Source organism: Phasianus colchicus, chromosome 16 (genome assembly GCF_987193195.1).
Source record: "Phasianus colchicus chromosome 16, bPhaCol1.hap1.1, whole genome shotgun sequence".
Lineage (NCBI taxonomy): Eukaryota > Metazoa > Chordata > Aves > Galliformes > Phasianidae > Phasianus > Phasianus colchicus.
In genome coordinates this window covers 9,538,230-9,559,860 of record NC_143451.1, presented here as the reverse complement: position 1 = coordinate 9,559,860, position 21,631 = coordinate 9,538,230, and the positions used below count along the sequence as shown (strand labels likewise).

General features: G+C 43.7%; 1 protein-coding gene across 2 annotated transcripts; it reads left to right on the top strand.

Annotated features, from left to right (window-relative positions):
- The first annotated feature begins 327 nt into the window (after positions 1-327).
- Positions 328-20,631, top strand: COG7 (component of oligomeric golgi complex 7). 2 transcript variants are annotated; one of them, XM_090151215.1, is made up of 17 exons: positions 328-493; positions 592-740; positions 1,606-1,722; positions 1,884-2,052; positions 2,874-2,956; positions 3,719-3,926; positions 5,885-6,031; positions 8,143-8,270; positions 8,572-8,726; positions 9,866-9,982; positions 10,495-10,560; positions 12,276-12,462; positions 13,362-13,502; positions 13,933-14,016; positions 14,952-15,066; positions 18,654-18,797; positions 19,539-20,631. In XM_090151215.1, the coding sequence occupies exons 1-17, from the start codon at positions 328-330 to the stop codon at positions 19,703-19,705; spliced, it is 2,343 nt and encodes a 780-aa protein (XP_090007341.1). In that variant the 3' UTR covers positions 19,706-20,631. The 2 variants fall into 2 exon arrangements, with proteins under 2 accessions (XP_090007341.1, XP_031462860.1); XM_031607000.2 differs by having other exon boundaries at positions 3,719-3,841; positions 5,833-6,031; positions 19,539-20,626.
- The last annotated feature ends 1,000 nt before the right edge of the window (positions 20,632-21,631 follow it).

The window sequence follows — 21,631 nt, the reverse complement described above, 5'->3', positions numbered from 1 at the left end:
CCGCACGCCGGCCCCGCTCTCGCGGATCCCGCGCCGTGCCGCCTTGCCTCTGCTTCCACACCGGCGTTCCCTCCCGCGTTCCGGGCCGATCTGCCTGCTTTCCGTGCGCGGCGGGGGAGCGGGCCTGGCCTTAAGGCTGAGCGCGCTGCGTGGCTGCATAAAACCAAAGCTGTTGGCGGACCCGGCCTCGTGTTTATTTGTCAGCGCTCCCGAGGCGGAGCGAGCGGACGGCGCCGTGCTGGGGCGGAGCGCCGTGCTGGGCGGGACGGCGGTGCCGCGTCGCGGGGCGGGACGGGACGCGCTGCCTGCTGGGCCCGGTGCGGAACCATGGATATCTCTCGCTTTATGGCCGATGACTTCGAGGTGAAGAGCTGGGTGAACGCGGCCTTCAGGGCCGGACAGCAGGACGCGGCCGGACAGGCGGACGCTCACGCCTCCACCCTGGTGATGAAGCTGCAGGTGTTCATCCAGGAGGTCAACAACGTGGTGGAAGGTGACGGGCGGGCGGCGGGGACGCGGGCGGGCGTGTGCGGGAGGGGTCGGCTCCTTTCGGCTCTCAGCGCCGTGCCCCTGTGCCGTTCCGTCCCGCAGAAGCCAGCCAGCAGGCCCTGCACAGCATGCCCAGGGTGCTGCGAGAGGTGGAGGCCCTGCGGCAGGAGGCGGCCTTCCTGCGGGAGCAGATGGTGCTGGTGAAGGAGGACATCAGGAGGTTTGAGGAGGACACGGCGCAGTCGATGCAGGTGGGCGCCCGCCGCACTGGGTGACTGCAGCAACGCGTGGAGTCCTGCGTTCGTAGAGCTGTTTGTTCTCAGCGGTCCCTTGAGCTGAAGGTGCACGACACGGCTTCTTTTAGTGCTAGAGAAAAGCACCAGCAGCACAGCCTGCGTGTTGTGGAATCGCTTGAGTTGGAAAGGACCTCTGAAGGCCATCTGGTGCCGCTCCGTGCACTGAGCAGGGACGCCCTGCTCCATCAGTGCTCAGAGCCCTGGGCAGCCTGACCATGGCTGTGTGCAGGGATGGGGCGCTGCCTCACCGCTCTCATTGCAAGGCACTTCTTCCTCACATCCAATCTAAATCGTTCCTGTTTTAGTTTGAAACCGTTTCCCCTTATCGCAGCAGACCTTGCTGAGGAATCTGTCCTCTTACAGTTTAGTTACTGAAAGGCTGCTGTCGGGTCTCCCTGGAGCGTTTTTTTTCTCCAGGCTGAACAGCTCTTGCAGCCTGTCCTCATATCCATCTTTTTTCCTATTCTCATGTCTGTCATCATGCACAGCCAAACAGCACAGCTACTGCTATCAGTTGTAACACTGATGGCCCAGGGTTCTCCCTGCTGATAACTGGGTACGCAGCATCAGGCCAAGTGGCTGCAGAAGTATAAATTGAGGGTTTGAGCAAACCTCTGGTTGTTTGGCTTTGGGAAGTTATTTTAATATTGCCAGCTCTTTTAGCCAACTCCTGTCTCCTTGTAACAGCTGTGATCAATTCACCGTTTTAAAATCCAAACTAAAAATAACTCCCATACTATAAGCAGCCATGGCAGTTATCTTTTGTATCAACAGGCAATACTTTTTATTTTTCTTTCTTTTTTTTTTTTTAATTTTCTAGGTCCTGGTAGAGATTGACCGAGTGAAATCTAGAATGCAGTTGGCTGCCGAGTCTCTTCAGGAAGCAGACAAATGGACTACATTAAGTGCAGATATTGAAGAGACCCTTAAAACACAGGTAGAGGCCACAGGGTTATTTTGGTCTTTGGCCCTTCAGGTTTCTAAGAAAACTTTAAAAGCAGATTGTTGAAGTGATTTGAAGATGTCATTAAGAAACAGGCATTAATGCTTTGTAACGTCACAACATTCAGTAAGCTGGTTTTCCTTTCCTGGTGGCAGGATGTATCTGCAATTTCAGCCAAGCTAACAAGTATGCAGAGCAGTTTGGCTATGCTTGTGGATACGCCGGATTACTCTGAGAAGTGTGTGCACCTTGAGGCTCTGAAGAACCGCCTGGAGGCCATGGCCAGCCCACAGATTGTGGCTGCTTTTAACTCTCAGTCTGTAGGTCAGTGAGACTTGATGTCATTTGCTATCGGTGCAGAGTTTTTATTCAAAAAGTAAAATATTTGGGTAAGGAGATGTGTGTCCTAAAGGCCTGTGGCTGCAGGTTGTGTGCTTTTTGTGGTGCAGCTGGTTGCCAGCTCCTCTGAAGGTAATACGTGTCATCAGAGAGCTTGTATTCTCTGACTTCCATAGCTGCAAAGCACTTAAATGACTCTGTGTTTTAGTGCATCTCCTCTCTGGGCCCTTTTTAGAAAAGAAGAAGGGTCTCATTAGTAGTTTCTCTAACCCCATAAGCATTTTCTAGAGAGAACTGTAGTCATTACCCTTGTGGTACAAAACAGACTTGTAAAGAGCTTGAGTTTAAAGGCTTTGTATAAAAGGCTGTGTCCTCAGTCAGTTTTGAGGCTGCTGATTTAGACAGCAATTTGAAGATCAGTGAAAGCAAAATGGATGACTTTATAGGTGTCTTTTAGTTTTGTAGATAGCAGCTTTTTTTCTTCCTGGAAAATAATTTCCTTCTAGGAATTGTTCTGGTTTTATCCATCTTATGCTGGAAGCTTTTGCTTGTTACGACATTAAATCAATTCATCATAAGTCTGCTGCATGTTCTTATGTGAAAGGGGATTTTAGGCAGTTTTGCTCCTGTTTGAGAAGATGAGCAAACAGAAGGTTAAAGTGTGTCCTTCTTCATGGGCCACTGTGCATGTTCACTTAAGAAAAGATTTCTCTTGCTCTGGGGATGTGATCTTTTGTAGGTGTAATGTTTCATCATTACTTAGAGATTGTTAACTGCCTATTTATTTTTTGTTTTGTTTTAATTAGATCAGGCAAAAATGTTTGTGAAGGTCTTCACTGAAATTGATCGAATGCCTCAGCTTCTTGCTTATTATTATAAGTGTCACAAAGTAAGTATTTGGATAATGATGAGGAGAAATGAAAACTTGAATGCTTACTTGGCTTAGGCTGTAGGGGGAGCTGTTACATCGCGTTACCTGTTTTGTTCAAAGAAGACGGAACCTATCTTCAGGTCTCGAACCTCTCCTGGCTCTTAACAACTTTGGTCACTCCTCATGTTTTGCAAGTAATCCTCCGTTGAGGGCTTTGTGTTTCTGTTTTTAAATAGGCATAGGATATGTGCGTTCCGCTTGAGTTATCTCTGGGACTTGTAGTTGTTCTTGCTTTGCTTTTCTTGGAGGTGACAATGTCAGTAATAACTTTATTGCTGCAACCTCCAGCTGCTGACTTCTGTGAACTCTTTTCAGGTAAGATTAAAAGTTGGAATTCCAGACAGTTCTGTAGCCATAACCTGATCCTCAGCAGTTCTCTCATGACTGTGACTTTTGAGGATTAAGTTCAAGGCTAGAGCTTGCCAGGTATTTCAACTATTATGTGGGGGTATCGGTTACAGTCTCATTTTATGAGTCAAATACCAATGTTAATTAAAACTTTGAATCAGCTAAGAAGCCTCCAGCTTCACGCTGAAAGTTGGTTTCTTCTGTGGTGCTGAATTATAGCAGAGCGTTACGTTAAGATCCGGAGAGGAGAGTCGAGGTGGGCATTGTTTTAGCAGAAGAGCTTTGCTTGAGAAGATCTTGGTTTGCAATAACAAAATCAAGATCTCTGAGCTGTTGGTTCTCCTCTCTGAATGGTTCTTGTTACCCCTGCAGGTGCAGCTGGTGGCAGTGTGGCAGGATCTTTGCCAGAGTGACTTAAGCTTGAATCGCCAGCTGACTGAACTGTATGACACACTGCTGGGGACGTGGCACTCACAACTTCAGTGGGCAACACAGGTGCAGTCACTCTGTAATACTGGTGGGAGAGGTGGTGTGGGAGAGGACAAGAGTGACCACGCTCTTCATTCTCATAAAGCTCAGAGTAATTCATCAGTATTCACTCCTTCAGTTGTCCTGTGTGCTGTCAGTGTAAGGCAGGGCTTGCAACTTTTCAGTCTCGTCTAACTTCTGAGACAAGATTTGATTTCTGGTGTCCTACCAACAGCAAGGTTGCTGTGTTATTGACATTAAAGCTGCTCTATCGTTTTCATCTGTATCTTAAGTTAAATCTAATTTGTTGGTGTTGCAAATATGTTCTGCTGCATGACAGCTAAAATGCCCCAGCTGATTTATCCTAGAGGAAACCCTCAAGGTCATACTGGAGCGATTTGTGTCACTTGGAATAAGATACTGGGGGGGCTTCTGCTATCACTCCTTGAAGTTTTTCCTGACAAGAATAATGTGTGATCCCCAAAAGTTGTTGTCTTTCTTCAGTTAAATGAAGAAATGTATTCATATTATCAAGCCTGTAAGAGTTTTTCATCCATGAAGGGTAGGAGATTCTTATCTTTATGTTACAAAGCTTGCTCCCAAGTGCTCAGCCTTGTCCTGCAAAGGAGCTCGGTGTTTTCTTGCAATGTATTTTTTCTGCCTAATGACTTGATTGAATTATGGATCAGGTGTTTTCTTACATGTTAGTAGATATTTTTTTTAAACTGGGGATTGAAAGAGAGAAATGGCACACAGCACAAGGTTTGTGTCATTTACACTGTGTGCTTCTGCTTTCTGAAGAATCGTTGGACTTCTTTCCTGCTTCTTAGTTTCTGTGGTGGCCTTGCTACAGGAGACTGCTGGTGATCCCAGCTTTCAGAGCAACTGAGAGGGAATAGTTGGCAAGAATCTCAGTGAAGGGCTGTAATGCATGTTATATTACTAGAGTTGAGGGTGGTGCATGTAAATAAAAGTTTCCAGCTGACTACAGTCTTACTAGCCTTTTCAGTGCTGACTTCTGCTTATCTGACCACCAATTTGGCTTATAACACAGTACTATTGCTTCACAGCTTACCCACGTGTGTATTTTTTTCCAACACACCTGCATAAACTGAGTGCACTGTTCTCAAACACCATTCTTTGCCAGCTGATTATTCCAGTGACTACAGTGCCTGTGTTCTGCTGAATTCAGTTTTTGACGAACCATTTGCTGCTGCATTCAAAGTGCAGTTTCAATAGTAAAGTACCTGTAGACTTGGCTTTCAGTAACAGCTGGCCTGCATGCTAGGTCAGTGAGATTCTCACTGTGTTAGCAGACCTTCTTTGCTTTTTTACCATTGGTGGGGTTTTGTTCAGTTTGTTTTGGCTGGGATTATGTCATTTGAGGCATCTGCAGTCTGTTAGTTCCCAAAATGCCATCTTCTCCATCTGTATATCACTGTCTGTCGCCAATTGATAGTTCTTTTTAAGCTATGGAAGGAGAATCACTTCAGCCCTATTTTGGGAATACGTTTGATGTTTCTTGCATTTCTGTGAGATTTGGAAAGTTCTTTGGTAGTGTCTGGTAATGTGGGCAGTGACAGTGCCAAATAGCATTCAGTTCTCCTGTGCCTGCTTCTTTCCAGCAGTCCAGTTTCTTGCTGCTTTCTTTTCCAGCTGTTTACTTCCTGGCTTCAGCATCCTCTGTCTGCTGACAGCATTTGCACAACCATGTGCCCCTCTCCTTCAGGAGGAAGGGAGACTGCCTCGGTCGTGCTGAGATATGGTGCTGCTGGTGTGAGGGCAGCTCCTGCTGGTGGGCAACAGCCTGTGTTTGGGGTGAGGAGGGGAGGTACCAGCCTCTCAGCTGACAGAACTCACTTGGTTTGGAGTAGGGCAGTGTGTCAGTGTCTTTGCAGAGACAGTGATGTGCGGTTTGTACACTGAGGCTCTGTCTGGAAGCTGTCTGCTGCTCTCTGCTGCCTGTTGTGTTCCTCTGTGATAATGTGCTTTTGCTAATAGCTTTTCTGTTACTGCAGGTTTTCAAGAAACCCCATGAAATTGTGACTGTGTTGCTGATTCAAACCCTAGGAGCGTTGGTGCCATCCATCCCTGTCTGCCTCAGCACTGCTATGGAGAGAACGGGCCAGGAAACCAAGCTGAGCAAGCTGCTGGAGCTCTATGATGCCACTGTCCACTTTGCAAAAGGGCTGGAAATGGCCATGCTGCCAAACCTCAGTAGGGCTTCTGCACTGAATTTTTATTGCACTGTTATGTCAGCACTTCTGTACATCTCCGTTCTGAGATTTTGTTTAGTTTCACATGGAGGGAGAGATTACATCTTCTATAGGATTTACCACTCACATGGCATTTGTACTTTTGTGTGTGTGTGTGTTATTTGTGTGTGTGTGTGTACAACTCAGGCTAAACATATTGACACGGTACTGAATGAGTTTACTAAAGCAGACCTTTTCTAAGTATGCTTATTGCCTTGGGTAAATAATATTTAGCAGTTTTCCTTTTACAAGCATTAGCATTTCTTCTACCTAGCAGCTGAGGAAATAATCTCTGAGGAAGCTAACCATGGAACCAGTTGTGAAAGACTACAAAGAATTAAAGTTGAGGAGGTTCCTGGAATTAAGTAACACCGTACTAAATAAGTAAATTTCAAATAAGTTTTCTCTTCCATTGGATTTTTAAGTTGTATTGGCAGCTTTTCTATTGATCCTGGATTATGAATTGATGTATTGATAGATCAATCAATAATCTTAGTACTTGATAGTATTTGATAGACCAAGTACTATTTCTGAACTGTTTGCAGCTTATTCTTTAGCACCATCCCTAACGTGTGATTCAACTAACCAACATTTTCCTGACCCTGTGATGTTTGTCACCTCGTTTTGACCGTGATTTGGTGAATAATTCCCACAGACCACAAAGATGCAGTATTTACATAGGTTTATACTTAACTTGAACTGTAGGCTATTTATAATCTTATGTTAATCTGGTAGGGACCCTTCAAGGACTAGGTATGGGAAAATCCTAAAGTGGAGCATTTTTATTACTGTGTTTCCTGTTTTGATTCTTCATAACATTGTCTTGAGCTATTAAAACCCATATTCTTACTTGATCATGTAAATTATGATTACTGGGTAGTTTCAGGGAGTATTACTGTAATTGTGTCTGTTTTTGTTGCCTTCGTGATTGTGTACTCATCAGTCATTTTATATCCTTGGCTTGGCTTAATTTGTGGGTCATAATAGAAGAAATTAAAAAGAAATTGGACAAATGATGTCACATCCTAGAAGATGATAGAATAGGAAGACAGGTGCTGAACTGTTTCCTGAGTGGGTATGTTTGTTTGTTTGCTTAAAAAAAAAAAAAAAAGAGGTTTTGTTCTTTATTACCATTTCTTATGCTGTCTGGTGAGATGTTTGGGAACAAGAAATATCTTAAGAATGGAAAGGCTAATGACTCATCAGGACAGGGTCAAACCAGTTCCTACTTAGTGAGGGGAGGGTTCAGTTATGATTCATAGGATAATTCAAGTTGGAAGGGACCTCAGGAGATGATCTAACCTGACCTCCTGTCAGATCAAGGTCCGCTAGGAGCTCAGGCTGTATTTCGTGTTTTACTCTCTAGTCTGATCTTGAAAGTATCCAGGCATGGAGTCTGCATGAGCTTTGGATAACCCATCCCATTCTTTGGCTGGCTGTAAGGTGTGAAGGCTTTTGCTTATAATCGGAATTCAAACTAGTTCTGGTTTGGTGCTAATTTGAGTTTGGCAAAACTTTGTGGCAACAAACTGGTGTTCGGTTCTGATTCAAGAAGTAATCATTCAAACCAGGCTTTTGTTTGAGTTTGGTGCAGCTCCCTGCTCAGCTGAGAGCCTAAGCTCAAGGTTCCTTGGCTGATGAACATAATGAAGTAGTAGACCTAAGTAAATTGAATTACTGCCAGTTACTTCAAATACAGACCAGACATTCTGATAAATCAGGATTGTACTCTTTTTGAGTTGTGACTGTAACGTGTTTCACCCCTCAGACAACTTCAATACTTTACTGTAAATTGAAATATTTAATAGATTTTTGCCACCCAGGCTGTTTTGGAGCAGTTATTGATTTTCCTGAGGTGCTTGTTCAGACACAACATCTTGGTTTTAAGAAGCAGGCAGTGATGATAATTTTGCTTAAAAATAAAAATCTTTGTAAGTGAGACTTGGAGTTGTTGGGCAACTTTGCAAGCTTACATAGGCAGAGTGATCTGCTTGAACTCATGGATGTTGCTTGAAATAAAGTTCTTAATGGCGCGTTCATTTACTTGTAGACTAAACATCTGATTCTTTGTAGAGGAGCTGAACTTGGTAAAAGTGATGGAACTGGTGGAAGCGGTGTATCATCCATACAAGCCCTTTCAACTCAAGTATGGAGACCTAGAAGAAGAAAATCTGCTCATTCAGATCAGTGCAGTGCCCTTGGTAATGCAGTGTTCTGTGCTCGTCTATGAGGGGAGAGGCTTGAAACTTCTAGTAAATACGAGGGTCTTTGGTAGAGCCACTGCTCTCTTTTCTCCTTTAACTTTTTGGCAGTATTTCCTGTTTGCTGTGTATTTAGTTAGTGTTACATAAATTTTGCTGAGATAACTCCTTTTTTCTGCTCTTTTACCCCTTAACAGGCACCATGTTGATCTGCTAAATATGCTGGAGAAAAACTTCATCAGATATTGCTGCCAATCCAGAGGTGGCTTCAGCTTTTCAACCTTTTTTTGTTTTTATTTAGGAACACTGGGAAGTAATTGACTGTGTCCAGGAACTGAATCATTCAGTCAGCAAACTCTTCATTCTGGCTTCTGGAGCCATTGACAACTGCATTAAACTCACTGATGGACTGGGAGTGTGTGGGCTCCTCAAGGCCCTGAAAGCTCTGTTTGCAAAGTAAGGTGCTGCTAATTACACTGCTGCATGTATCCTAAGGGAGTAGCAAGTGTTTGGCTTGTGGCCAGTGACTTTGTAGTTGATGAAAGGTGGCTGGGTGCTGAAGGTATCTATAGTTTTAATTTGTGTCATTTGATATCCCCTTCTATCACTTAATTCAGACAGTGACTGTTTCTTAGTGGGAAATTCGAGGACCTTGGAAAATGTCCCTCAGCTGTTTTCTGTTCTAGTTGGGCTGAATTTTGCTTTTTAGTAAATGCTTTTGGGAGGGGAAATGTTTCCAAAGACAGAATATAAGAAAAACTAAATTGATGAAAGTAGAGCTTTCTGGGGAAGTAAGCATTTATTGAGACAAGCGACTTTGTATTCACAGACTGTCTGTACATGCAAGACACCCTTGTGAGTGATATTCACCTTAAGTTCTTGCCTTATAATATAATTGACAGCCCATTTAGATGGTATTCCAGTGCTGATTACTTCCTTATTCTTTCTTGATATTGAAAGAGTTGCTCACGAGCTGTTACCTTGCTGTTCTAGGGGGAAGAGGGAAGCGAAGAGCACACTTCTCTGACCTCATCTCCTTTATAGGCAATTACATAGTACTGTGCATGCCATCAGCTTATGGGCATCATTTAGAAAAAGAAAATAAGTCTGAGGGGGAGAAACAAAATGTTCTTTTAAATTTGTTCTCATCTGGGGAGTAGCTGAGAAAACAAATTCATGAGATTGTTGTCACTGTGTTCCTGGAACAAGGGCCAAGTGATGTTGGAGCAGTCTTATAAACTGTCTGCTCCCTCCTAGGAGAGGTGATTAGTGCAGTGATAACAAAAATGTCTTGCTCATGCATCGTCACAAGTGTGAGGAGTTCCTAATAACCCATACGCAGCAAATTGAAGTAGCAAGCACGCAATGTGAGTTTCTCCCTGACTTCTAACGTAGGCTTCAGTGGACAGTGGCTATTCAGGTTTTCACATGCTTGGGCTGAAACAACAGTGTTTCTTCTGAACTCTTGTAATATTTCTGGTTCTTACTTCACTCTTGTAGAGTAGACCACTTACTGTACATCACAGGATCTGCAATAAGTTGCTCTCTGGACTTTCTCACACCAGTACTTGCCTTTTCTCCATTTCTCATTACAGGTACACATCTGACTTTACAAATACATTGCAGTCGATACGAAAGAAATGTAAACTGGATGATATTCCATCAGACTCCCTTTTTCAGGAGGACTGGACTGCATTCCAAAACTCTGTTCGGTAAAAGGAGACTTATTTTTTTTGCCTGTCCCAGAACTGATTTTCTATCAGTTAGAAAGGAATTACGTGGGGTCAGTTTACGCAAGTTCTTAGTGCAGAATGCAGGGCTGTGCCTACTTAACTGCACTACTATTAGTGGCTGGGTTTCAGGTTGCTGCTGGCACAGTAAGGGCTGTGAGACCCCCCCCCACCCCCAGTCTGGGGCAAGACTGCCTGTCATAGCACTTGAAATACCAGCAGCTCTTAGAAATGTTCCCAGTGACGCTGAGCTGGTATTAGCCATGATGACAGTAAATAATGTGTGGATGAGGCTGTCTGACAAAAGTTTGACAGCAGGATGTTAAGCAATGGGTGCAGAGTTGGTAGCCGTGTTAAAAGTTGTCCTCTGAGGACTCTGGTTTGGTTATTTCATTTTTAAAAATGTATTTACGCCTTTGTTAGGTGGGTTCTCCAGGGCTCTGGCATTATCTGCCTAAAATTACAAAATATGTGTTTGTCGTGTTCTTTCCCAGAATAATTACTACCTGTGGTGAGCTCCTTCGTCAGTGTGGAGACTTCGAGCAGCAACTGGCCAACAGGTAAGCATTGCTGAACTGAATACATAAGGTGTCACAATGGATAACAAGACAAAATAAATCCCAGTGTGCTTTTGCTCTGTAGACTGTAGAGGGGGAAAAAAGCCACAGTGATTGTTTTCTCCCCATCTTTTGAAGCATCAGAGGTGGATCAGAAAGTGTTTCACTCAATTCTGTGCTCTGAGACAGTTATAAGAATCCATTTCCTTGGACACATGGATGATGTGTCTTGTTCACCTGGCTGGGTATCAAATGGACTGGATTTTGCTGATGAAGGAATTTTCCACTGGATCACCTTGTCGTTATTCTTATGCCCTCCCCTCCCCCAATGACATGGGGTGTGAATCATTTGCCAGTATGCACCTATGTGTGCCTTGACCAATCAATTCCTTGTAACATGAGGAGCCTAAAGTGCAGGTAGCGTGTTGGTCTTCTGTTGCTTGTAAGCAGTGCACTGTTCAGCCTCTTCTATGTTCAGATGCTTTATTCTGACTAAAGAGGCTGTATGTGATGTAGTACACAGCAGCCTGCAGCACCCAGGGGTTTGTCCCATATTTTCTAGACTTGGAGAGCCCTCTGCTCCCTTTTTCATCCCACTATTTGTGCAGTCTTTGAGTTGCACAGTAGAGTGAGAGCTGGCTGTGATTGGTGCCTGCCAGCAGTGAAGGCTCTCTCCCTTGAAGGGATGTAAGGGCAGCATTGATGCTTAAAGGCACTTAGCAGTTCTTGAACAATGAAAAACTTGCATATGTTTTTTAGTTTCTCCTGTCTTGCCTGGAAGACCTTGTACTGAAAAACATATTCATATATAGCATGTATTTGGTATATGTCTATGTGAATATATATTCATATAGATATGTATGTATACATGTTATGAATATAACTGCCACAAGTAAGCCAGGATGCAGTCCCCAGTACCCTGGGTACAGTTTTGCAGGTGTGTTAAGCTGATCCATGAGGTGAGTTTGGTCAGTTTGGTGATATGACCAGAAAGTAACCTTGTTTGAAGAGGAATGCTTTTCATTTAGATTGGCAGACAGCAGTCTGAGTCTGTCTGGTCAAAAACTGTGCAGTGCAAAGGACAAAGGGATTTGGACAGGAGTACCATGATTTCTGCTCTTAAGCTGTTCATAAATGCATTCCCTGAGTTACCTCATGATCAAACCAGAGGAAAGATTTATGGCCTGCATCTACTGCTTCTGAGACCCCAAAGGCAATGGGGCTTAATTTGCTCTGTAGAAGGGAGTGTCCTATTATTGCTATATATTTCCCTTCTGGAAGCTGTGAAAACCTGGTTTCAAAACATTCCTACCAATACTTTGAAATCTCTGCATTATCTTTTTGCAGTGATTTTGCTACTTTTTTTTTTTCTCCTAATTTAACATTCAGTGTAATTGTTTTTTTTCCCTCTGTCTCTGGAGGGATCACTGGGCAGTACGGTGCTCAGTAGGAAGCTGTGGAGCCATCTGTGCTGCAGTCTTCCAGCTGTGGGAGTGAAGGTATGCAACTGAATCACTTGTCATCTCCCAGGAGAGGGTAGAGCTATAATCAGAGACTGTGTCAAAAGGGTGACTGAGTCAGAGGCCCCAGTAGTTCTGATTGCTACTTTTTCTCTTATTTATGTTGAGATGCTGCCAGGGATTTTCCTTGGAGCAACAGGAAGACAGCAGTGCAAATTCTACAGAATGTTGCTGGTGACTGTTTGCACTTGTTTTTAGGATTTTGTCAACTGCTGGGAAGTATCTCTCGGACTCCTACAGCCCCTGCAGCTTTTCTGGCTTTCAGGATACCAGTGTTACAGAAAAGAAGAGCAGTGTGAAGAATCCCTGGCAGGAATACAATTACCTTTTAAAGGAGAATCCGTCTGAGTATGCCAGCCTTATGGAAACACTGTACACCCTGAAGGTAGCTGATGTGGAGAGAGCCTGCCTTCATAAGAAGCTGCTGTTGGGTGCACGGTTGGCAGATGAGGCCTGGATTCCCTCATCAGAGTGATTATGTTTAATCTTCTGATGGGCTATGTTCTAATATCGATCTGCTGAGAAATGAAACGTTCAAACCTAGGAAATCTGGGCTCGTTTCATCTCTTTCCCATTTCCTGTCTGTTTTGTGAACAAACTCCTATCTGTTCAGGTGGGGGAGATTCTGTCACAGAAAGCATTGGGATGATGGTGGTGATGATGGAGATCTCAAATTTTGCTCCACGTCTTCTCAAGACTTTCTTTGCCACTTATACTCCACTACCATATCTATTCTGAAATATAATTCTGCAAGATCATTCATGCTTGCATTTGTGAACAGGGCATAACGACTGTGTCTTCTTGTAGAGCTGAGTTTTATGTTTGCTGTCATCATGGACTTGCAACAGTGAGGTCAATTTTATGATTTGTCTCTTATTTTCTCAAAATGTTTTGATTTCTTTTGTGCTGAATTTACCTGCAGTTTGTGCAGCTGTGCCATAAGTATGTTGACTTTAAACTTTTACTATACAGTTTTATGTGTGCTGTTCATGTAAAACACTTAGAGGAATCATTTCTCACTATCTGGCCTGTGCTGGCACCTGGTGTGGCTGGAAAGTGATGCTGAATTTTTTGTTAGAAATTTCAGGAAGCAATACTTGGTTTCTATGGCAAATAAGTGGTTGGAATAGGGCATCCTGAAGGAAACAGGCTCTAGCATGGCAGAGGAATGCTCTTTTTATTAGGATGGCCAAACGAAGACCCCGTCGAGAACATAAACGTAGCTTTTCTGCCATCAGCTCAGTGTCATCTGTGAGTAAAGCTTCATCTGTGTGTTTGTGTTAGGAGAAAGGTACGAGTAACCACAACTTGCTGTCTTCATCTCGATCTGCGCTAAGCCGCCTCAACCAGCTGGCACACCACTTGGCTTTTGATTCCGTGTTTCTTCGCATCAAGCAACAGCTCTTACTTGTTTCAAAGATGGAGGTGAGTAATGGGAACACTGTTCTACTCTGTGGTGGGGTTTACCCATGGGATACCTTAGGATGGAGTACAGCTCAATATTGCTTACCTTTCTCATTTTCAGAAAGTTTCCCTACGGTATCACCTTTCTCCCCTTGAGCAGTGCTCAGTGGGAAACAGCATTTGTGGCAGACAGCTGTGTCTGATGGTTTTTTTGAGATGCTGTTTTTCTAACCCATGTGAGCATGTATTTCCTATAGGTCTCTATGTGAAAAGGGTGTGTATGTTTTGGGGCTGTGGGAGGACGAGAGAAGCAGCTTTTTCACTATCTGTCTTCTGATTTCTAGAAGTTCATGAGTAGTCTTTGTGTCTCTGAGTGGTCCCTTCCCAGAATGCTTATAGACTTTGTGTTCCAAAAACCATAGATTTGTTCTGCTGTTTGTTTGCTTTACAGAGTTGGACCTCTGGTGGCGTTGGTGAGACCCTGACGGAGGACCTGCCAAATTTCAGCCTGACTCCTCTAGAATATATCAGCAATGTAAGAGCATGAGAGGATAGTTACTGGGAGCCCAACTCTGAGGGGAAGGGATCTCTCCTATGTTTCACTGTTTCTTAGCAAAATCTTAGTATTTGTTTAAATTGTAATATGATGGTGATAGATCCTCTGTGGCCAAGTCCTCATTAATCGTGCCATTCTTTGTAGCTTTTGTGAGATCTCTGTCAAATCCTGGAGTAGCAAAATAACTTTGGGAGCACAAGGAGAGCTTCTTAATTGAGCTGTGCTGCTTTCACTGTTAACTCTTGTAAGTCGGGATGGGAAACGTCCACTTCTGTTTGTAGTGGTGAATACTGAGCATAGCTTAATAATGCAGCTCGTGTAGCAGAGAAATTCCTGCAGTGTGTACTGGAGTGATTTAATCATACTGTGAAGCCAAAAAACGCTTGAGCTCTTACCTTTCTAATCCCTGTATGACTTGTTGTTTTTTGTTTCTGATGGAGTAACAATGAAACCTTCCTGATGCTGGGGTGTCCTGAGCTGAAGGGTACAGTGAGCTCATTACTGCTGAGGCACTCCTCAGATACGTGCTGCTGAACAGCATGGAAATTCCATTTGCGTTCTTCTGGTTGGTGTTCTAAATTCCTGCTGACTTTGCAGTTCAGATATTACAATTAGCTGCCAGCTTATGTTTTTAAACTTTATTTAATAGAAAGGGGTATTCAGCCAAGCTGGGAGATAACTTTATTGTGTGTAGTTCTCATTTTAGCTATATGAGGACTTCAGTGAGGTTTGGAAAGTTCCTGGGAAGTTATCAGGTAAAGTTTCAAGAGTAGGTTGCTACTGAATTTCCAAGCGTCTTTCTGAATAACACCATTCAGCAGCAAATTGCTTTCAGGTGTGGTTTGCTTTTTTCTCAAACAGAGCACTTGCTTCACATTTGTTTGGTGACTCAGCTTTTTGTGCTTTTATTCTAGATTGGGCAATATATTATGTCGCTTCCTCTCCACCTTGAACCATTTGTCACTCAGGAGGATTCTGCTTTGGAACTGGCATTACATGCTGGAAAACTGCCTTATCCCCCAGAACAAGGTGAGGTGAAACCAAAGATGATGTGTCTGGTGGAAAGTTTTCATATTTTTGACCTTATGTAGGTATGATCTGTTACAGTAACAAAGCTGTTTGAGATCCGTTTTCTACCACCTGCTTGTGCTGTTTCTTCCAAGAGTCTCTAAATGATAACTAAAACTTCTTTGTAGTTTTGTTCAAACTGGAAGCGTTAGATCCAGCTTATTTAAGTTCGTTGTTCATTAAAACTGCACTGGATGCAGGGTATGAATTACTATGGTATGATAGCTGGAGCAGCACCTAATATCCTAGGTGCTTTCTGACATGTAGTGTGAGTACCTGATCTGTTGTCTCTTGTCCTTTGAGGGCAGTGTGCTGTCATTACCATTGTTTTTGGGGTGCTCACTCGCAACACAGATCTGTGGTGGCTTCAGTTGGAGCTTGGGCTGCTACTGTCTCTGGCTTTGCACCTTTTGCTTTGGTGGTGTGGTAAATGAGTTCTGGGAATGGATCAGGCCAAAAATAAGGTATTTTGCAGTGAATTTTGCAGAACTGGTTTTCAGGCAGGAGAATGCCTTGAGCCAGAAGTCCTAGTGTGAGGAGGAGAAGCTGCAGGGAGTGAGGCTGCTTTGATCTTGCTCTAGCATAGCTTTTGCTGCTCTGTAACTATGACTTGTTGTTTTTTGTTTCTGATGGAATAACAGTGAAACCTTTCTGATGCTGGGGTAGAGTGAGCTCATTACTGCTGAGGCACTCCTCAGATACGTGCTGCTGAACAGTTGTAGCCCTGGGCCTTTGCTACTGCTTAGTTCTTCAGTAATGTTCTGATACCCAAAACATTTCTATTTTTCTGCTCCTTTTGCTGCGATCAAACCTCCTGTACTGCTGCAGTGCTTGTGTATGTGGTAGGTTGAAACAGACCTGCATGGTCCTGTTAAAAGCAAATGTACTTTTTGAGAAAACATTCTTAATTGCTGCAGATAATCCTGGTCTTATGGCTGTTTTGGCAAGAAGGAATTGCTAAGTAATGAGCTTTGCCCTTGATATTTCAGGTCAGTACATTTTACTCTAGTATCTCCTATTAAGCTCAAAAGCAGTTTGCTGTGTTTCATTTAGTCCTCAGGGGACCACTTTTTGCCCTGCAAGTGGAGAGAAGGAAGCACTGGGGTGCCAAAGCTCTTACATTCAGACAGAAGACATCTGGGTCTGTGTGCAGCCTTCAAGCAAAACAAGTCATTTTAAATCCACTTGGGAATAAAGTAAATGGAGCTCCTTGAGCCTCACATTAAGACTTGCTTTACAGTTCCTGGTGGTTTTTGTTGCCTCTCCTCTGTTTCTGCTATTTCCGTGTATTTCTTGAAATAAGGATGTCAGCACTTGATACCATTTTCTAAGTTTGCCTTTGTCATTATTGTGTGGAGGGGTGAGATAACTTTGCCAAATTTGGTGTGATAGCCAAAGCTTTATTCATTGCTAGGTTGTATTCTTCTTGCCACAGCCTAGTGCTAAGAATCTGTGTCAAAATGAAAATCCAGTGACAGAAAAGGCTTCCCAGTGTCACTGCTTTTCGGAACAAGAATCTGAGTTATTGATGTTCAACATTGTTTGCTTTGTATTTGACAATATTAAAATGTGCTTGGTTTGTATTTAGCTGTATTTGTGTACTGGGAGGTGGCAGGGAGGAAATTCTTGTGAATTGTCTTGTTTGAACAGGTTGTCAACTTAGCTTTTATGGCTTCTGCTCCTTATCATGTCTACTGCTGTACAGTTCACGGAGTGGCTTGGCTGCCTAACAGCCCGATGAAGGAGGACCCTTGCTCCAGCTCTGCAGTCCTGCCCTCTCCTTTGTGCTGATTCCATTCCGTGGCCACTCTTTAACTCCACAGAAAAGTGGCTGTTTTTTTTCCTTCTGGGCTTGTTTCTCTCAAGATACGCCAATAAAGGGATTTAAATCAGCTTCCTAAAAGTCCTATGATGCACCAGAGCCGTGCAGGAGTGCAGAGCAAGGAACAAGTGAAGAGATCTTGTAACCACGTTTAGAACAGTGAATTGTTAGTTTGGCTGGCTCTCTTGTGTGATGTCCCTGCATCAGTGGTTATGTGGTGTGTTCTTGTCCCCAGACAGTATCCAAACTGGGATTCTCAAGGCAGCTGCTGTGGGATCTGACCCAACATGAAGTAGCTCAGCTGTCAGACCCTGATGAAATCTGCAGAGAATGTCCCATAAGCTTAATCTTACATTTATCAGCTGTTGTGCTAAACAAACAAACAGAATGTGGGCGCCTCTGCAGTCTTCCATGACCCTGCTCATAACCAAAGACCCTTCATTTCTTGTTAAAGAGGGGGACTCACTGAGCTCTTTTCCACAGGAAAAGGTTATTCTTAAGCAGGATGGTAATGCTGTTTGCTAGTAAACAGGCCTTCCCTCTACCTCTTTTCTCTGTAAATCCAGGAAAAACCTCCAGTTATACCCTCTGCGACACGCTAAGCTACGCCTACCTGTTATAAAGGGTAGGAGCCCATGGTCAGAAACTTCTCTGCAGTCTGTCTTGTTTCAGGACAGGTTCTGCATCTTTGAGAATTTATTTTCTTAATGTCCACCCCTGTGTTCTGTCCCTGTAGTCATGATCTTGCTCATTAAGGATACAATTCTGAAATGCTGACCACTTCAGTTAAATGTCTTTTCCATACTGTTTCAGCTCCAGCTGCAAAGTCATTAAAGCTTCACTGCTGCTTGTGCTACCTGAGTTTTAGTGGTCAGATACCAGCTGGAATGATAAAAACCACGCACTGAAGGAAGTGCAGTGACTGCTGAGACAGCACTGGTGCAGTTGCCTCCTTGAGACTTTCTCCCTAGAACACACTTCAGAAGCCCTAAGGAGTTCTTTCTGTATGTTTTTTCATTCATTTCTTGCAGCAAGCTGAGTTCTGGCTCACACTGATTCTTCAGATGGCTCTGCATACCTTTTATTCTTATCCTGTTGCATTTAACAACAGTGCTACTTGTCAGCAGGTTGGCAGCCTGGGATCACTGGCTGTGGTTTGTCTCCTGACAGTCAGTGTTTGCTCTGACAGTCAACGTTGTGTAGGACTTGGTATTTCTCACCTTCTTTTCTAGCCTTCTGAGAATATACACTTTAGGTTTTAACATTTCATCAGCATGAAGCATTTACATGTTTAATGGTTTCTTAGTTTTCAAAACACTGATGAACCCAGAGTGCCTTTAAGACGCTGAAAAAAGCTGTGAGTCTTTGTCATTGTTCTAGTTTTTAAACTGGGCCTTGAAGATGGTCCTATAGAATGTGCCAAGGAGTGGCTCTGATCTCAGCCTGCTCACCAGTCAGCCCTTCAGAAATTGTCTGGAGGAGTGAAAGAAGAAAGCAAAGTGTTTTGCGTCCTGAACTAACTTTCCATGTTACTTTGCATCATGGCAGATTTGTAGCTGCTCTGCTCCAAAAACAGCTGATAAACTGAATCCTAATGAATCCCTTATCTTCTTATTGAAGAAAGAGTCAACACTTACAGATTGACTGGTTACAAAACCAGAAAATGAAAGTGAGTGAGACTGCTGATCTCTATCTGCTATTCTGCTAATGTGAATTTTCTGTCCAGGAGATGAACTGCCCGAGCTGGACAACATGGCTGACTACTGGTTGGGCTCCATCGCCAGAGCTACGATGCAGACTTACTGCGAGGTCATCCTGCAGATACCAGAGCTCACAGTGCATTCAACAAAGCAACTTTCCACAGACATTGGTAAGGCTGGTGCACGTGTTGTTCTGAGAAGTGTTGCTGTGGCATGTGGCCTCTTTCACTGCTTTAGGAATTGCAGTATGGGTTTCTCCTTTAGATGTGAGCGTGTTTATCTGGCACATTGCATGGAGGAGTGAGTGGTTCACAGCTTTTGCTGTGTTTGGTTGCATCTGTCTTTGATTAACTTACAGCCCTTTTGCACTGAAGGTGTTTGACTGAAGTTGCTTTCAGCATGGAGAAATCTTCAAGAGCAAAGTGAGAGACAGTTGGCATATATCTGCTTCTGTCTTCTCCCACGCCAACAGAGTGACTGAGGGAGGACTTATAGGAAGGTGTTGGGAAAGTGGTTCTGTAGTAATTTGAGGTATTTTTTTTCTTATCCTAAGCTCCTGAGAGTGTCACCACAAGACCACTGCAGTGATTGGTAACAAGTTACTTCCAAAGCTTTGAAAATGCAATTGTGATCTGTGACCATGGTGACTGACCACCCTGGGAATGTCATGGTGCAGATCATGAAACGTGGCAGAATGTGTCAGCCCTCTGAAGGGAACAGTTATCTACTAGTGTACAGGAAGCCAAAAATGCTCACCAGTACAGTTGGATTCCAGATACACTGTGGTTTTTCTGTGGTTTTGATCTAGCAGTGACAGAATTCTGGCTGTCATGAAGAACAATTTTTATTTGGGTGCTGCTTGCACAGAGCCTATTGCCCATTCAAATACATGTTTATCTTTCATCTTGCAGATTATCTAATAAATGTGATGGATGCCCTTGGCCTTCAGCCATCAAGAACACTGCAAAATATTGTAACTCTGTTGAAGGCAAAGCCAGAGGACTACAGGCAAGCTGCAAAAAGTGTGCCTCGCAGAATGGCCAGCAGCATTGCTGCAATGAGAGGCCTGGAGTGTTAGCTGTAATGTTGACACTGCTGGTCACAGCTGAAGGGCTGAACTGGTTGGGTTTTCATTTTAATTCCATATAAACTTTGTGAAGACTGTGAAAATGTCTCTGGAAACGAGAAGGATTTATTTCTGAATAACATCTAATAAAAGCCTTTGTCTAGGAAAAGCTGTTCCATTTTTCCATCTTTGAAAGTGTGGAAAGGTATCCTGCAACCAAATTTACCAAAAACTATCTAGATGATATTGAACAGTGCTGACTTGTAAGCAAAAATGTTCTGCTGCTCACTGGGAGGTCTGTGCTTCGTGGCGGTGAGATGACTGGCTTTGTCAGAACAGTTTAATCAATTCTGAATCTGAAATTATGGGGTAGGTGCAGCAGAGATCAACCGATTGGAAGCCCTCTTACCTGGGGGCGGTGGTCATTGCTCAAGTCTGTCATTATTCACAATGTGAAGAAGGCAGTCTCATCAGTTAGCAGAACAGGCATTATCAAGCTCAATTCTGAGAATAAAACCAGTTTTGTAAGTTGTTTTTTTTGAGATTGATGTGTTCTACTGAAGGCTGGGACGAGTGTAAGAAATCTAATGTGAGTTTTGTTTTCTTGTAGAATTCATTAAAACCAGGTCTGCCAGATCTGTCCCTCTTCTCCTGCAACCCTGTGCGTGTTTCTGTCTCTCAGACATTTGTGTTTAATAGCACACGTGTGATGTGCACATACAGGCTTATATTTTACCAGGTGTATTCTTAAGGTGAAAGTGGGTGCCTTTGCTTTTCTCACCTGGACTATGGTGATGTTTTACTGACCGAAAAAAAAGTAATTTAAGGAAGTGAAGAGAGCAGGTGTGCTTCATAAACAGTTTTTGGACTTTGCTCTGAAACATTTTTGGTTCCAAAATCTGTGGGAAATCGAAGTATGTTTTCTGTTACACTCTTTTCTTGTTGATGTTTTCAATTAAATTATTATTCTCCTTGTTTGAAAGCATGACAAGTCTATTCAGGAATCTTCCAGTGAGGGGGAAATCTGTTGCTGGAGCTTCTCAGCCTGTTTGGCTGTGCTTTGTTCCTGTGCACAGCGAGCCGAGCCTTCCTGCGGCTGCAGCGAGAGCAAACCCTTAACACACGTACACTTATCTGCCTGATGCAATCAGTCCATTTGGGGGAGAGAGCTAAACTAGTAAAGAGCCTAAGTCAAGTACCTGAGACACTTTCCACTTTTATTAGTTGTCAGACGCCCTCAATAAACCAGCAGTAACTGGAATAGTAAACTGTCCATGTCCTGCCAGAGTACACGCTGTTCCAATTCGCCATCGGGGTGAGAGGGGCGAATCTCATTGTTTGTGCCTCTCCCATCTTTTTCCTGCCTCGCAACTGGAAAGTGAGGGTTTCTGAGGCTGTCTCACCTGCTGTTACTGCAGTGCAGAGGGCAAATGGCCCTGGGCAGGCGCCCAGCTGGGGCCAAAGGTGCCTGGAGCTGAAGCTGCTGGGGCTGGGACCAGCGCTGCCTCGTGCTCTCACTGCGGCAGCAGCAGCTCAGGCTGGGGCCATGTAGGTTCCCAGTGTGTCCAAAAGCATCTCAGCCTGAAACTTTAAGGATTGAGTCTTATGAAATTTAAGGTTGTGAATATTCTAGTGTGTTGTTACCTTGCAGCTGTACCTGCAGCAGCCCTAGACTGGATATGCACTTGTAATTAACGGATTGACTTTTTCAAAGAATTTTGAACACTGAATTTCCTTGCAGAGAAGATGCATCAGTGATAGTGCAGCTTAAGCAAAGGAGCCACTGTCCCCAGTAGGCAAATAGAAGGAATCATCAGCGCTCACAATTGCAGATATAAATAGGACAATAAGAAACGGTGATGCTGTTTGTTCTTCATATACCTGCTCCCTTCAGCTCCTCGCATTCTATGCCTGTAACCCTGCTGTGGGTAACCTGGA